This window comes from Desmodus rotundus, chromosome X (genome assembly GCF_022682495.2).
Source record: "Desmodus rotundus isolate HL8 chromosome X, HLdesRot8A.1, whole genome shotgun sequence".
In the NCBI taxonomy this organism is placed as follows: domain Eukaryota; kingdom Metazoa; phylum Chordata; class Mammalia; order Chiroptera; family Phyllostomidae; genus Desmodus; species Desmodus rotundus.
The window spans coordinates 1458319-1476790 of record NC_071400.1 but is presented as its reverse complement, the minus strand read 5'-3'; the positions used below and the strand labels follow the sequence as shown (position 1 = coordinate 1476790).

General features: G+C 38.0%; 1 protein-coding gene across 1 annotated transcript in view; it reads left to right on the top strand.

Annotated features, from left to right (window-relative positions):
* Positions 1 to 17784, top strand: part of SH3BGRL (SH3 domain binding glutamate rich protein like) — a 56051-nt gene extending 38267 nt beyond the window's left edge. The window contains exons 2-4 of the mRNA XM_024574974.4: positions 9405 to 9590; positions 14207 to 14287; positions 16139 to 17784. Coding sequence (XP_024430742.1) covers positions 9405 to 9590; positions 14207 to 14287; positions 16139 to 16171 — 300 coding nt within the window. The 3' untranslated portion in view covers positions 16172 to 17784. The remainder of the gene's footprint in view (positions 1 to 9404; positions 9591 to 14206; positions 14288 to 16138) is intronic.
* Positions 17785 to 18472: the final 688 nt, after the last annotated feature.

Genomic DNA, 18472 nt, shown 5'->3' with positions numbered 1-18472 from the left:
CACTAACACAGAACCTCAGAGTGGAAAAGAATGGAAGGGATCATCCAGGAAAATCTACCCTGTGTATAAAACCTTTGAAATAATCAACAGGTTTCCTTGCTCTTACTTTAGGGTAAATTTTGAAATTAATAATGATACAAAAGAATTCTCAGCCATGTATGCACTAGAGGAGCCATCATTAAGTTGACAGTCTAATCAGCATGAGATAACAAACATGGAGTACAGTACTCTGTAGTGATGAAGAGATGCTTTTCACTCTGACAGATCTTGGGCAAGTGTATGCTTTTGAGAAAGATCCTAATCCCACTTGAGCATTTGTTTCTTTATGTGTGAATCTGGAATGAAAATAGTAACAGCTGCCTCGTAAGATTATTGTGACAGTTAAATAAAATAAGCATGTAAAGGGCTTAATATAGTATCCGGCCCATAGAAAGCACTTAATAAATAATTATTAATATATTATGCTGTAGAGTGAGATTATAGTTGGTGCAATGCAGGGAGGTATGTGGTACATATGAAATTCTGCAGTCCATTGTTAGCAGACCCTAAGGTAGGGTCTGTGTATCCCTTTGTTTCCCCTTATTAGTGCAGCCCTAGTCCACCCACTTCCCTGCAGCAGAAAGACACCACACTTTAATTAAGAAGTGGCTGGCTGGATTCCATCCCTTAAATTATCTGCTAGTATGGAATTTATAATCCTATAATTATGATTTATAAATTCTTTGAGACCGAAAATAATACCTCTGTTTTATTTTATTTTTATTTGTATCAGGGTCAGAACAATGGCCTTGAGGCCCAGTATGTGCTGAGCAACTGCATCCTTGATTGACTGGTAGCCCCTAACATTGCCTACACAAGGGTTCAAGATGAATCCTTTGCTAGCAGCAGAGAATTCTAGAGTTAGAATTGGGTATTCCAGTCACTTTTTGTTCTTAATGACGTGGAGATTGCTTCAAATGTGTACATACATACTCATTTGAACGATAATGGAAGCAAAAGCATAGTCTGGTGACTAGAATTTAGAATTATATAGTAAGAACACATTAAAAAGTATTAGTCTTTATAAGAGGTTGTCAACCTTATATAAAATTTGTTACAGAAAATCCACATAAAATATCATGAAGCTGGACAGGGAAAAGTAGTGGAACAAACTTAAGCTTTTGAGTTATGGACATTGAGGTTTGAATGCTGGCCCTGCCACCCACTAGCTTTGAGACTTTGTGTAAATTACTTAACCTCTTTGAGCCTCAGTATTCTAATCTGTCAAATAGTGGTAATAACATCTATTTTAAAAAAATAACATCTATTTTACAGGGTTGTTATATTAAATGATATTGACCATAAAGGTGTGGATTTATTTCTGGGCTCTCTAGTCTGTTCCATAAGTCTGCATGTCTGTTCCTGTGCCAGTACCAGGCTCCTTCTCTGTAAATGGTAGCTATAATTGGTATGACTAATTAGAACATCTGCCTCCTAGTCTTTTCTGAACACAGCCACAACTTGAAATTTCTGTGAATTTGGGAATAATTACTGAGTACCTTCTGATACCCCAAAGTGTCTCTCTATACTGGATGAACCCAAAACTTCTGTGAAGCCAGAAACTCTAATGCTAGTGAAACTTTTGAACTTTAGTCCTACAGGGGTGTCCAACCTTTTGGTATCTCTAGGCCACACTAGAAGAAGAGTTGTCTTGGGCCACACATTAAACACACTGTGACATGTAATCACCACAAATCTCATCACGTTTTAAGTAAATTCATGATTCTGTGTTGGGCCGCATTCACAGTCACCCTGGGCTGCATGCGGATTGGACACCACTGTATGGTTCTGCAGCTGCTGTGCTGCCATGGGTGTGCTAGCAGCGAGATGTTCTGTTGGGCTTTAGAGATTTCTGAAGGTTCTATCTTCAAATCAACTTTGTTCTAGGATTTCCAAGTGATATTTTATAGAATAAAGACTTACCTTGCTAGCTGGGAATGGAAAAGTGTCTGTGTGCAAATAGTAATTCTAAACAGTTATCTCCCTGCACTCAAATCTTGGGTAAATGAAAGTATATAAGCATATTGAAAATAACACAGTTATCAGTACTTTAAGAGTGGCAAAAATATCTGATGTTGAAAAAGGTGGCTAAGGCATAACTAAAATCCACCAATGGATGGAGTTTTCTCCTATCTATTGTGCAGAACCCATCAATCTAATTTGGTGTGTAACATGTCTAATACAGGGAATTTCCTTTGAAGATAGATTTCTGGTTAATAGTTAATCTTTGAACAATCCAGCCCGGTCACCTTAAAAGACTGATGTACATTACTTTTGAATAAGCTCTTATAGGTTGCTGATTATAGCCACCTGACTTTTCTCAAACTCTCCTAGAAAGTATTGTCAGATTTCCAGTGCACTGCAAGAGTTTTCAAAAGAGCACTGTGCTTCCTTTATATGGCTGGACTTACTTTCTTGCAGCTTTATTGACGTATAGTTCACTTATTTACTTCCTTCTAAAACATAGAGTGTGGAAAGCGGAAAAAAATAGTCACTTTTTCAGTGGAGAAACCTGGAAGAGACCATCTTAATGAAGTAGTGAAGGCTAACCCCACAATTAATAAGTCATGTTGATATCATGTGCCCCTGTTATCTTATGTGAAAGACACTTCTTTGCAATATTCCCAGAATTCTTTAGCTCCAATCTAATCATTGGAAGAACATCATACAAACATGAATTGAGGAACATTCTACAAAATAACCTGGCCAGTACTCCTCCAAACTGTCAAAATCATGGGAAAGAAGAAAAGTCTGAGAAACTCACAGACCAGAAGAGACTAAGGAGACATGACTGAATATAATGTAGTATCTTTTTTTAAATTAATTAATTTATTTTTATTCAGTTACAATTGTCTGCATTTTCTCCCCTTCCCTCCACCCCACCCCAGCCAGTCCCACCTCCCTCCCCCACCTCTACCCTCCCCCTTGATTTGGTCCTTGTGTCCTTGAAAAGGATATCTGGAAGGGAGCTTGAAACCAAAGAAGGACATTAATGGGAAAACTAGTGCAACTCAAATAGTGTGGCGTTTAATTACCAGTGGTGTACCGATTATAACAACAGGGGAGACAGAAAGACAACTCTGGAAATTTTCTGTACTATAGCTGCAAATTTTCTGCAGATCTAAAACTCTTCCAAAATTGAAGTTTATTAAAATAAAAAACTAAAGCCATTTTTGGTGGGGCTCAATTTAAAACAACATTTTGATCAATCAGTATTATCTACTTTGTGTCCAGCTGGAAGGTGAGAGCACTGTGGAGAGACATAGGCAAAAGGCATGGCCTATGCGTGCAGGTGCTTATCAACTAATTAATTGAAGAGATGAGAATTTGACATGTGAAGAGATGTCAAGCATTGGTATTACATGTATTTGATTACGCTCTAAACTTGGTAATACAGACTGTTGGAAGTCAAAGGGTGAGGGCTGAAGTGGCCAACAAAGAGGCCTCTTCAAAGGGGCTTCCAGGAGGGGTTGAACTTGGATGAGTGGTTAGAATTGCATCAGTGAAGAGAGGGGAAACTTACAGTTGAAGGGAACAGAGAAAAAGTTCTGAAGTCTTGAGTAGGATAGGCTCAGGGAAAAGCAAAGGCAACCTCATCTGATCTGGGAGAGGGAGGGGAATGCATATTCATACAAATGTAGCTGGAGCGGGGCCTTTATGCAGAACCTTGAAATTAAGCCTTTGGGTGGGATTGAAATTGGCCACAGGAATCCAGTGTAACAGCAGTAGGATTGCAGTTTATGTGTCAATTTTGTGGCTTTTAGCCCTTGGTCAAATCTATGTCTATCATTTATTAACCTGCTAACACTACTCTCAACATGTACATTTGATAACATTATATAGGGATGAAGGTCACCTGCAAAAAGTAAAAGTAAAGTCATGCTCGTATTCTGGATTAAAAGGGCTTTTCTCGACTAAATGGTATGTCAGTTTTGAATAACTTCATCTATAAGCCCTTTCTTATCTGCAACTTTTCTGTCCATACTCTTTTTCAGAGTCAGAAGGAACTTTAGCCCTTTTGTCTGTTACTGACTCAATTAAAGCTTGTTTTTACTACCAGGTGAGCAGTGCATTATATTTTGATCATTTTGTTCCTTAGAAAGATTGTTGGGCTTTTTTTGTGATAGGTACACTGCTGATTTAAAAAAAAAATAAAGAATGGGAAGTGTCTGCTGCTTTTGTACTTTCTTGCCTGTTTCTTTGTAAATTTAAAGTAAAGAAATCAATACCCTCCACAGCCACCTTGCCCACTGAGAACTATTAGGTGGCTGACTTCTTCACAAAGGGAAAGCATCGGCTGCATTGTTCTCCGTGCAATTAATGAGAAACAAGAAGCTTCATCCATTCTTTTCTTCTGCGTACACACTGCCTATGTGCAAGCAAGTTCACAAATTGCTGGATTTAGGGATTCATTGGGGTCAACTAGGAATTCAAATTAAATAAATAGGGCTATTTGGAAGACAACATAAGATATATCTCAATTTTGTTGTCTTTTTAGTCAATATCAAATAGTTCAGAAGGAAATCTTTCAGATATGTCAGTAGTGTCTCCCCAACTAGAAATGGGGAATTCTAGTATGTATTGCATGTAGTGAAAAAGACTAGGGCTTTGCAGTCAGATTTAGATTTGTGATTTGCTGCAGGCAAGTAAAAGTGATGTCTTCGTAGGCAGGTTCCTGAACCTACGTGAGCCTCAATTTCCTTTGCTGTAAAATGGGGATAATCATACTATAACCTTTCAGAATTGTGTAAATAGCCTCACAAAGAGTTGGATACTCAGGAAGCACTCAACAAGTGTCAGTCTTCCTTTCTCTTTATCTTATGCAAAACTTAACCCAGTACGAACATACAATAAAGTTTGGAAATTTCCTCTTGGGATTATCCAGGGAGGCCATTCCTGCTGCTTTTTCATGTGATGTTGTTAAGGTTTAGATAGGAACAACGATGGGCACCATTCTAAGGCCGACAACCTTTACTGTCTTCCTTCCCTGTGTCTCTCTAGGCAGTCGCTCCCTCACCTTCAAACGTGCACACTGCCTGACATTTCTATGAAGGCCAAGGCAGTGAATCACTAATGGTTTAAGGCATCAGAGGATAGAATTTTGAGGTAGGATGGTACTCCCAGAGCTCCATATTTCACCACCCCCTGTGTATACAGAAAGCCATCTCTGAAGAAATGGGAGGAACACTAAAGTTCCTTCTGACTCTAAAAAAAAAAAGGTACAGGCAGATAAAAGTGCCAGATAACAAAAGGCTGTATAGATGAGTTTATTCAGGACTATTTCATTTGTTTAAGAAAAACCTTTTTAATCCAAAAAATGGGAATGACTGTATTTTCTTTACTGTGACCACATTAAGACATAGCTATTTTTGAGAAACTACCATTAATATCTAATTTCTCCTCTTTGCATATCAGGCTCTACTTTTGAAATTCCTTGGGCCTTAACATCTTCTTTTGACGTGGTTAGAATTGCAAGTAAAGCTCTGGCTGGTGTAGCTCAGTGGACTGAGTTGCGGCCTGCACACCAAAGGGTCGCTGTTAGATTCTGAGTCAGGGCGCGTACCTGGGTTGCGGGCCACATCAGGTCCCCAGTAGGGGGTGTGTGACAGGCAACCACACAGTGATGTTTCTCTCCCTTTCTCTTTCCCCCCCCTCTCTAAAAATAAATAACTAAAATCTTAAAAAAAAAAAAAAAAAGAATTGCAACCGAACAGGAAATAATTTTTTTCTTTTGGCAGCAAGAAAATAGCAAAACTTAGAACGTGCTCTTTTGCTGCCACATCTTGAGACATCTGTCAGGAGAAAACTCTAAAGAAGTGTAAGTAGGTAGAGGTGGGAGAACAAGAAAAAAAAATTTTATTGTTCACACTATTATAGATGTCCCCCTTCCTACCCCCCACCTCTGCCCTCTCCACCCTACCCATGCACCCCACCCTGCCCCTTGCACCCCACCCTGACCTTCAAAGAACATTCTTAATAGTCATCTTAACCCAGATTTCTTGCAGACTTGCTGGTAAAGAGCTGCGAATTGTACGTTTTACATGGCTGATTGTGATCAAAGCATTTTTCAAACTATTGCAAAACAGACAAGTTGAAAACAAGTGCCTCTTGCTGTGGTTATTCCATTGGATTAAGCAATAGGAAGCCAGTGGCTTCCAGACTCCTGACAGTATCCATTTAAAAACACACAGAGATGGCTTTGGTCACAAAAGGACTTCGCAGGGGCCACACTGCAGTGGGCCAATGCCAAGCAGACTAACTGCGGATGCAGATTTGATTTACCTTTTAGATAGATTTGTAAGTAGATTAGAACAAGAATAAAAAGGCAGATTTAAATGCTATTTATTCACTCTCCTTTACCCCACTGTTAAATCCTTAGGCACAGGCTAGGCAAAAACAGGCTTATTATTTTCCTATAAAGTAGAGTGGCGCTTCTTAGGGGTTAGCATTTGAAATAAACAGAACCAATGGGAGGTAATCTATGTATCTGAACTTGTCTTTGCAGAAATTGACTAGGTAACACATTATAACCTGTGGAAAATGACAAAATGCACACCCACATAATTGTTTATTCATTAAAAGGCCTTAAATATGTGTAAGAATTTAGTCATAGAAATTGTGAGCATCCATTTAGAATGTTTCCAAGTTTGTTTTGTACTAGTAACACCTTCATTGCTCTAGTGCGATATGTTATCGCATTTGTTCAGTTTTCACAGGTGGCCAGTTATGTTAACCTTTCCATCATCCTTTCACTAAAACAAAACACTGGATTCATGGATATAGTGTGTAGCATTTGTGCTGTCATTATTAAGCTTTGTCTAAGTGGCATAAATAATAGCCATGAGTGCTTGCTCTCCCTTCTGTGTTTTGTCCTCACTGGCTTTGACATTCAGTAGGCCCTTCTCACCTAACTACTCTGTATGGATAACTGTCTTGGCTTCATATTTGCACACCATGTTGTAATTGAATTTTTTAAAGATTTTATTTTATTTTTAGAGAGATGGGAATAGAAGGAAAAAGAGAGGAATAGAAATAATCAATGTGTGGTGGCCTCTCATGCCCCCCACCCCTCACTGGGGACCTGGGCCGCAACCCAGGCATGTGCCCTGACGGGGAATCTAACTGGAGACCCTTTCGGTTCACGGGCTGGCATTCAGTCCACTGAGCCACACCAGCCAGGGCAAACTTTTTAATTTATGTCTAATCCTTACCACTAGATTGTAATCCTGTGTGTAGATTGTAATTTCTGCTATTTTTCTTCAGACATTTTAGAGAACCTCAAATAAATATTTTACACATGTAACAGGCACCCAAGAAACAGTGTTGAAATGACTACTAAATATAATTTTGGGTAATCCTTTTAGATTTCAGTGCACTATAGTTGGAACCACTTGTCAGTGTTCATTAGAGCATCAGGTGAGACAATGTGCCAGAGGTTAATTATAAAACAGGACAAAACCCCCACCTTCATTAAATGTTTCATGGTAGGCTCACACTTTCATGAAAAAGACTCTTGTTTTCCCATTTGAAGCATAGTAACAAGTTTCATTCTTGTTTGGAAATTTGAACATTTATACTGGCCTCTTCTAAAGCACATACCTTGTCAGTTTCTTTCAAAGAAACACACAAGGAATTTACTGAGGCTGGAGAGGAGCTGTTTTCCTGCAGACAACAGTTTCTCTGTAGCTCTGCTCTGTGTCATTGGAGGGAAACATACCTTGAACTTCCAACCCTGACATGTGGGCAGAAATAACTTATCAATAACCTTTTAACGCCAAAACATTTTTCCTGTAGGAAATATAAATTATATTCCTTTGTGAACTCTTATAACACCCATCCCTAATTATTCTTGTAAAGTATGGTTTTCAGTCACATCTATGTTATATTTAGGACTGAAATTTTGATTTTGTAAGAATAAGGAAATAAAAATTATCTTGTTGCAAATTGTGCTGGTAACTGATCTTTAAAGGAGGGCATTCTATCCTCTGATCTAAATAGCCTATACAAATTTCAGTTCTTATTGGGAGAAATTGAGAACTTTTTCTTTGGGGTTACACAATGAGAGAAAATTACTTGCACACAATCACAAGCAAGTTAGAAGGACAAAAATACAACCTATGTGTATTGTGTTGCATGTGTGTGTTGGGGGGTGTAAGCCCAGAGAGGACTTGACTATGTGGAAGTTTTTTATTTGCGTTTTTATCTCCATTGGGAGGACTGCTGCTTTTGATTTTACGTTTCTGATGATGCTACTCTATGTGTCTTTTTAGTGTAACTCCATGAGGAAACGTTTGATTATGCTCTGCACCTCAGACATGTTAAGAGTTTCAAATTTGGATAAATTATCGTAGACGTGTGAATTAAGGTTCTCAAACAAATGTGTATTAGAGAAGCATTACTTAAAGTATTAATTTTACTATTTTAAAACTCTCTTCTAGGTATGATTCGGAGACATAAAAATGTATTATCTCTACCCGGTAACCTAGCTAAAGAAGTGGCACAGATACACATGAAAGATACTTAGCAACACATATTAAGGACTAAAAAGTGGTACAAGTATATTCCAAACATAGCGTATTTTGCCGTGTGTAATGCACACTCTTTTGCCCAGGTGTTTGAGGGAAAACTAAGGATGCACATTATAGATGGGCCGTACTAATTCTGTATCTATATACATGTTTTTAATTCTTTTATTTATGCTTATGTTTTAAAAATGTTACTCTAGAAAGCAATAACAATATCCATATGTTCAAAAATGAGTGCTAAAATTTCTTTATAATACCAAAACAAGTTATCTAAATATAAATAAATAACAAATGGAATTAAAAAATTAAAACAAAAGATTTTTTTCCCGAACGTTTGGGCCAAAAACATGGGTGCACATTATACATGGCAAAATAGAGGGAAGATTCGTTTCTGTTCACGACGTGATGCTTGTTAAGACAGGTAGTAGGACTTTGATTGTTTGTGAAGACTTTCAACAGGAGCTGAAACTAAGAAAAGTCTGTGGGTAATCAGAAAACAAATCTTCCCACTATTCATACTTTTGAGTTAACTGCATTTTAGATTATTGATATGCATCAGCTAGCCTTACATTTTCATCATTAGATGTGGGAATTTTCAATGAAAAAAAAAAAGCAAAAGGTTGACAAAAGCATCTGTGGTCTGAGAGCTCTTCAATCCACTTGAGACATTGTTAACAGCGAAATAATAGAAGGGAAGTCATGTATCTTCTGTGAAACTCCAAATCTTCACCCCGGTCTAAATTTATTTAGGCTAGTTCACAAACACTGACTTCTTTTGAATTTGAAAATAACAGAAGCTGTTTTGTTCAATACTACACTTTCCTGTCCTTTGGGTCCTAGATTAAGAAGAAACAGCAAGATGTGCTTGGTTTTTTAGAAGCTAACAAAATAGGATTTGAAGAAAAAGATATTGCTGCCAATGAAGAAAATCGGAAGTGGATGAGAGAAAATGTACCCGAGAACAGTCGACCAGCCACAGGACACCCCCTGCCTCCTCAGATTTTCAATGAAAGCCAGTACCGTGGGGTAAGGAATCCATTTAAATTCTTGGAATTTTTTTGTTTCTTTGGTTTTGAAAGGGATTGCCTGAAATCCATCCTATCCATGTCAGCCCCTTGTCCAGACCTGCACACAGTCATTTCTCCTGTTCGTTCTCTTCATCTGCCCTCGGCAGCTGAGATAGTTTGCCCACACAGGAAGGCAAATGAATGAGTCATCCACCAAAAATTATCTGCAAATGCATAAATACAGACCTTGGGTATATAGCTTTACATTTCTTCATCTGCATTCCAACTACAGCAATGATATCATTGTTCCTGGTATGTCCATGAAGGAGTCTCTGAAAAGAGCTCAGCCATTTGACTTACTTAGATTCACATTAGTTAGAAAAAAAAAGAGGAATGTCATTTTCTGCTTGAAGCTAGTAATACTTTTATTCTGGTAGCATTAATGAATGTTGTTAAAAATTTAATTTAGCTCACTGGACTTATGTAAGGCACGGGGCGGGGGAATTATTTTTGCCTTGTGACTGGTGCTCTCAGGTATGCCATCTAGTTTAGTCTTCATTTAAACTATTCTTTTCCTTCATTCTTTATTCGTTGTATATTTAAGTACCATTTGTAGCGTACGGCTACCCTATGCACAATGGCAAGCACAAATATAAATAAAACACAGCTGCTTCTCTTAAGGAGCTGGCTAGGAGTGGGGCGGGAGAAGAATCACACATACTTGAAACAATCAGAGAGTGGTTATGAAGTCATCGTACAGAAAGCATAGGTAAGAGCTATCAGAGTTTCCAGTAAAGAATTCTTTGCATTGCTGTATTCTCAGAATTAACATGACTGAGGAACGAATGTTTTCAGAGCCAGCTCATAGGTTTATATGGGAGTGAGACAGGCACTTTTTGGTGATGACCTTTTCATGTTCCAATCCAAAGCGTCTAAGGGACAGGTATAGCAAGTTTGAGAAGTTTATTGGCACAAAAGTCTGTCTGTGAATTGAATTTGTCAGTTCTGAGGAGGGGAGCCTGAAAATTTCATCCGTTGCTACAGACACGGCCAACTTGTAAAAGACGTTCTTTGCAGATAAGGAAAAGGCAATTATGCTGTCCATTTAGATAGTGAAACCTCCTTTCCTCTGTAGAAGTTTCTGAAAATTGGTGAATTGCAGGGGTTGGAAGAGGCCTCAGAGTTCATACAGTCCAACCTAAGCCAGCATACATTGCCTTAACCTCTCTTTTAAAGCAGACATGTGAATTTGTTTGACTTTAGAAAACAAACACATTTTGGATTATAAGAGTAACTTTGGGAAACCTATTTATTTGATTTATTTCTCCTTTGGAAACCACACTGCAAGGGAATGCAGTATGCTATAGAAATAAGGCAAGTATCACTGAGAAATGGGAAAATGGAAAGGAAGAGGCAGGAGGTGAGACGCAACCAAACAAATAAATATTGAGTGTTTGCTTTGCCAGGTACTGAGTTAGAAGTTCAACAACAATAAGAATGAAGATTTGTCCCTAATCAGGCACCTAGAAGAATATATAGTAACCATTCATACAAAACATACATGTCAGCTATTGTGCTACACGTTTTATGAGCATTGTCAGTCAGCTTTCATGCTAATCTCATGAGGTAGGTATAGTTATTCTTACTTTAAATAGATGAGGAAATTGAGACCTAGAAGAGTTTAACTGACTTCCTAATCACACAATTAATAAGTGATGCAGCTAGCATTTAAACCTAGATCTCTCTTACTCTGAAGCTATTACTCTTGCTATTAAATCACTGCATTATTCATTTCCCCATTTACTCAAAGTTCCCATTTTTCATTCTTTTCTGGCTCCATTATGTATTGTGGGGGGTCTGGCCTCAGCAAATTACGTCTCCTAATCTGCATTGCCAGGTGGCTGCCTATTAGGTTTGGCTGATGATAGGATGTACTGGTTGGAAGAGTGGAGGCCAGCAGGAGAGGAAAGGCAAAGTATGCCCCTCCTTTCTATCTGGAGGGTCCATGCCAGTGGTTGAATCTCCTTTATGATAGTGGCTCCACCAGGTACTCCAGTTCCTGGGTCCTGTAATACCATCTTCTCCACTTTTTCCTTCTACCCTAGATCTGGTAGAAGCTTCCTGCCATTACTAATCTCTGGGTTGCCTCACCATCACTTGCTTGACTTTCAGCTTTTTAATCTTTTGTAAGTGGCTCGTAATATGAAATTCCCCATTTAAACTCTCTCAAGGCTCCTCCACCTTGGCACTACTGACACGTTCAGTTGGATAATTCTTTGTTGTGGACGGCTGCCCTGTACATGATAGGATGTTTCGCAGCACCCCTGCATTCTATCTTGGAATGCCAGTAGCACTCTCACAGTTGTGAAGAACCAAACATATTTCCAGACTTTGCCAGATACCCCTGTGGGAAAAATTACCTCCTGTTGAGAAACACTCAACTATGGTGGCTGAGGTTCTTATTTCCACAGTGGAATGTGACCGAAACAACTACCCTCCCTACACATGTGAGGCTCTGATACAGAAGATGCAAAATTTATAAAGTAATGTTTGTTCCAAAAGACCTTATGCTATGTATATGAAGAAGTAAAACACATTTCCATGAAATGACAAATAATATGATACCACCATATAGTAGAATACATTCAGGATTAATGTTATCGGAATCTCAGAGGTGTAAAATAAATTATCTTTTTTTCCCAAGAGAATTCCTATATAAGAAGTACACTATGTCACAGTCTGTTTTGTTCACTCTTGTATTCTTATCACCAAGAACAGTGATTGGAATGTAGTAGGTGCTCAGTACATATTTGTGCATTTAATTATTCAATCTGGCTTAACTGAGAAACTAATCTTCTTTTCTCTCAGAGTTACAAACCTGTTTGTGTTTGCTGAGTCCAAGGCCAATAAATGATCATATATTTTGATTCTAAAACACTTGAAACACAGACAAGAGTCCCTTACATAGAGTTTTTTAAATTACATTTCAATAAAGCTGAGGGCCTTTTTTCTTTCACATGGATTTAAAGACATGTATTGTTTTTGTTGTTTTAATGTTAGTAAGAAATGTCTCTTGTGTGACTGTTGGATTTTCGAAGCTAGCATTTTGAGGTTACTTCCAAGTGGTTGAGTATAGACATGACCTATATTATTTGTTTACCTTGAGGAGCTTATAGGCCATGCGTCTCAGCATGGAACTGGTATCAGGATCCAGTTAGTTTTACTTTTGAACAGTGAGCTGAAAGAGTATATGCTTCTCATATATAGGAGTCTACTCGTATATGCTTCCTTGTTGTTTAGGGGTTACTCCTTTGTCAGCAAAAAGATACTTTGAGTCAATACTTGTGGAGATTTCAGTGACCCTAAACAGTTCTGACTCTGTTAAAAAGAATCTGTAAATATAAGAGAGAAATTCTGATGTTTCTCGGGGTGGTGTCACCAGTAGTAGCTTGCGAGGTTCTAAAATTCATACCTCCACATCCTCCGGGTGTGAGCAAATTATGAGTGTTTTCTACCTCTAATTAAATCTGATTTTACTAGAGCCAATGTTACAGTCATCTACTCAAATTCACTGAGAGCATTTGAGTTTCAAAACTGGTTGCTAAATTGCTGGCTAAATTTTATCTGATTAAAATTTATCTAAATTTTTATCTAAATCTGTCTGTTTTAAATCAAACAAACTAAGGCCAGGTATAGACCATGGTTGTGTTTTCAAAGCAGGTGGGCTACTGGTTATGTCATAATCAAATTTAGGCAATTCTGCTTGTTACTTTTGGAGTCTAGTTGATGGCTTAGAGCAGGGGTGTCAAACTCATTTTCACTGGGGGCCACATCAGCCTCCCAGTTGCCATCAAAGGGCTGAATGTAATTTTGGGACGGTATAAATGTAACTACTCCTTAACGAGGTGCAAGGAGCTCAGTGCTGCTGCTGGGTAGCGTAGGGTAGAAACAAGGTGCCGGGCCAGATAAAACAAGGTAGAGGGCTGGATTTGGCCTGTGGGCCCTGTGTTTGTCACCTCTGCCATAGAGGATAACAGTGGAAAGTAGCCCAACCAACTGTAGTCACGTGAGGCTTTTTTGGATTCCCTGGATAGACGCCTTTTAGTAACTAGCTTGCTCTTCTGGTCATAGTTCATGAAAATCACATTGTCTTCCTCCAAACACAGCACAGATTTACTATTCTTATGGCCTTGGCTATATCTACCTAATATCTGGGCTACCACAGGTTCTGAGGACACCTTTACTTTAATAATAATGGAGGAGAAATAATGGGAAACTGGAACAACAAACCCCTGCCAGAACATGCAACCTCTTACTGGTAAATAGTTGGCTGCTTTGGGCTGTGGAGAAAGCTGCTTGTCCAGAGACATATTTTAATTCTGTGTGATATGGAATAAGCCATTTCGCAGTTTCTGCACCACAGAACAGCATATCTCCTAACGTACGTTAAATGAGATCCAATAAGCCTTGCCTCTTCACTGTCCTTCCCGAAATTCTAGCATCATGGAACTTAGTGAGACTGCCGCTACCAAGGAGATTGGCTAGTTAAGCTATTTTGAATAAATGTCCTTGTTTTCTTTCCTTTAATTGATTGCATATTGCTAAATTTTTTTTTTGCCTTTTTCCCCCACGAAGGACTATGATGCCTTCTTTGAAGCCAGAGAAAATAATGCAGTGTATGCCTTTTTAGGCCTGACAGCCCCACCTGGTTCAAAGGTATGATTTTCCTGCTTTATAGGCCACTTTATTTCTGCTAAGTTTTTAAATCAGTAAGATTTCCACCTTTATTAAGTAGTCATGTTAAGCCAGAGGTCTTGTAACAAGGAAAATTTCCCTGGTCTGCATGCACTTCACCCCTAGTAGGACAGTCAGATCCACATAATGAAATACATAAGTACGTGAGTAAGAGGTAAATACAGTGACTTCTCCACCAAGCTGTTAAAAGGCAGCACGTTTCTGATTGACCCATTCGCAAATAGGTGGTAAGTATTTTAAAGACTCTGTTATTCTAGCTGTCTTTTAAGGTTGTACATTGACATAAAGCATCTTAGTTCATAGTAATCTTCTCGGGCAGCCATTTATCGTCTTTGTGTGAGGCAAATGTTACAGTCATCTATTCAAATTCACTGAGAGCATTTGAGTTTCAAAACTGGTTGCTAAATTGCTGGCTAAATTTGGGGCTTTTTCTCTGCCAACAACAAATTAATTTTTCAAGTGGCAGTGTTCCCATGGAGACCACATAAAGAAAAGAATCAAAAATTAAATTGCCTGTATAATGAAATGTCTCAGAGCCATGGACTTTAAATGCTTCTTTGGCGTTTACCACAGGTCTTCTCCTCATTGGCCGGCGTGATCAGAGTATGTCCCCTGTTCTATCGGTTTACGTTTTGCTATTAGGAACTGATTTTATGTTAAACAGTTTTGAATTCCATCCCCTTCTCCAGTTTTGAGAGTCTATGTTATTGTTCATGTTTTCACTACAAACCATTTACTAGCATGGTTAGCTGACTCACTGTGAAATTCTGTTTCCTCATCAAACTTTCTTAAAATTACTTATTTTAGGCTTCTGTGTAATTTAAGTCATAAGAAATGTTAGGTAAAGCATTTTTATTTAAACAAGTTAGTAAAACTCAAGTTAAATTATTGATGTCAGTACATATTTAAGGAAGTATGAAAGGAACAATAGTGTGTTTCCTGTGACAATGACAGCCTCTCCTTCAAGTAATAGTAGGAGGCCTTAAACAAAAACTAAGCAAACAGCTAGAACAGGAACAGAATCACAGAAATGGACATCACATGGAGGGATTTCAGTGGGGAGGCAGAGAGGGAAGAATGGGGGGGAAGGTACAAGGACTCAGAAGCATAATTGGTAGGTACAAAACAGACAGGGGGAAGTTAAGAATACTTTGGGGGCCCTGGCTGGTGTGACTCAGTGGATTGAGTGCCGGCCTGTGAACCAAAAGGTCACCAGTTCGATTCCCACTCAAGGCACATGTCTGGGTTGCAGGCCAGGTCCCCAGTAGAGGGTGCGCAAGAGGCAACCACACATTGATATTTCTCTCCCTCTCTTTCTCCCTCCCTTCCCCTCTAAATATAAATAAAGAAAATCTTTTAAAAAATAGTATGTGAAATGGAGAAGCCAAAGAACTTACATGTACAACCCATGGACATGAACTAAGTGTAGGGGGAATACAGGTGGGAGGGGGTGTGCAGGGCGAAGGGGAATAAAGGGGAGGAAATGGGACAACTATAATAGCATAATCAATAAAATACACTTTAAAAAAGTAGGAGGCCTTCATTCCTTTTGAACACAAGCACGAAAACAGTAAGGCAATTCATCTGATAACTGGGACAGCCACTAAGTGACTACGGAGTGGCATAGTATATAGTTTAGATACGTTGCACAAAGGATAACTCACATCCCAGGTAGGACAGTCATTTCTGAGGGCCACTTTCTGATTTTCACTATTCTTAGTACTTTAAGCTAATATAGTCCAACCAAAATACATATGGGTGTCTGCTTTGTGATATTTAAATCTAATTGTGTTGTTTGTTTTTTCATTTCAGGAAGCAGAAGCTCAGGCAAAGCAGCAAGCATGAACCTTAAACATTCTGCCTTAAGCATCCGGGAAAAGGAGTCTCCATTGTTTTTTATAAAATAGCAGAATTATCTTGGCTTCAAAAGAAATAGGCTAGTGTTGAAATAATAGATTAGTTGGTGTTTTCGCATGCAAACAATCAAAATGAATACATAATTAAATGTGAATGTTATGATGAGGAGAATGCCAGATGAACGTAAAATTTTAAGTAGCTGTCATGGAATAGTTTTGTTATCTGCCAAGGCATTTTATATACTGCAGTGATTTTAAAAAGCAAACACTTGTGTACTTTGTTGGTATTATTATTGCAGCTTAAGTATATCTGTAGCTCTACATTGAAGAATTTAAAAAGCAGAGAGAAAGAATCTGTCTTTTGTTTCCAAATTGCCTCATTAATTTTAGGGAACAAAAACATGTACCTTTTTGATGTGACGTTATTGTGACTAAACTGTAGTTGCAGGTAATGTTTATGATATGGCAGACATTGTAATTTCCTATAGTAATTATAACATTCCCATTCTTTTGTAGTTGAAACTTCAGTGTACTGAACCACAGGTTTTCTAGGCTTCTAAATGTAGCCTTTCATTGCATATTTCAGTGATCAGAACAGATGACCCCCCACACACACACACACAAAAGATGCATCCAGTTGACAAGTTTCTTGCTTAACTCACAGCTAAGATGCAATCATGTTTAGAAGTTGCTTGGTCCAGGGTGCTTATGTATGTTATGGAAGTAGGATAGTAAGTACATTTAAAGCGGCACCCTTTTGTAAAGAAAGAGCTCGGACTTTTAATTAACTGTTATAGGTTTGCATCCACTGTCCAAGACTTATTTTGGGGAGGTCTTTGCTAAAAATATCTTAGTGGTTTCCCCCTTTTAAAGCAAATTGTGATCACAAGTGCCACTGTCTCTCAGATATTTGATCTTTTCATTTCAGCGTGGTCATATACTGTACGGATACATTAATCTTAAGTATAGAGAATATTTTCGATGCCGCCATTCTAGCTAATAGCACAAGTGCCAGATAAAAATGTCATTTTTAAAAAATGTTAATTCTAAAACCTAAGAAGACAAGAAATATCATGGCCTTAATCAGTCACCCGGACAATATGCATATTTTACTTTAATTCCATACTACTTTATTAATAAAACACCTGTTTAAATTATCATATTTGATACATTCAAGTCTGCTCTTTGGTAAACTTGGTACCTAATGAAGACATGGCTTTGATTACTGAGATTAAAACTCGATGCTTTAAAATAAACTCTGTACTTTTAGGGAATATAAGTTATATGTTCCTGGATATTCTAAACAATTTACTAGTAAATTTAGGTGAGTAATGCATATTATTTTCAGAGAGTGGGGAAGGATAAAAGAGATAATAACTAAGAAAACAATTTAAATGGAATTTCTAAATTTTCTGTTTAGGGTCCTCAATTTTGCAATATACACTGAAGTCAAATATTCCATTGTTTTGTGTACAAAAATGTGCTCTGGAGAACTCTAGAGAAAACAGGGTGCTTTGTAATAGATTCTGGAAAAATGTGTAAAAAATTGGTGGATATTTTTTCCTGAGCTTTATTAAATGCTGATGATGCTACTTGCAATAATCTATGTGGACATTTTTACTTCTTTTTTACTATCCAATAAGTTAACAGTGTCAAAAACAGTCTTCAAAAACAGATGACCTTTTTGAGATGTCTATGTCTACTGGACTATACCTTACAGTTAATATAGATGTATATTTAAAGTAAAAGGTTGAATTGAGTCTTCCTAAATTGACACATTTCATTTTGTCAGTTGAGTACTATGTTTGGTAGATATAATAAAATTAAGTGAAAATCTGAATATTAAGGTGAGTTTTATAAAGAGTTTTCACAGAATTTGCCTGCAAAATATAACTGTTGCTACTTGTATTACTTTTGACATCTTTGTTTGTAGCTCAGACCTGCTAATACTTTTTTTAAAAAGATTTTATTTATTTATTTTTAGAGAGAGAGGGATGGAGAAAGAGGGAGAGAAACATCAATGGGTGGTTGCCTCTCACACACCCCCCACCAGGGGACCTGGCCCACAACCCAGGCATGTACCCTGACTGGGAATTAAACCAGCAACCCTTTGGTTCGCAGGCTGGCACTCAATCCACTGAGTCACACCAGCCAGGGCTGAGACCTGCTAATACTTTATTTTCCTTTTTGTGAGTTTAATTGCCCTTAAAGAACATGACCTTTAGGAAGATTTCCATTTTCACCAAACAATGCAAATTGGTTGTTGATTGTATTGTTAAGTGCCAATACT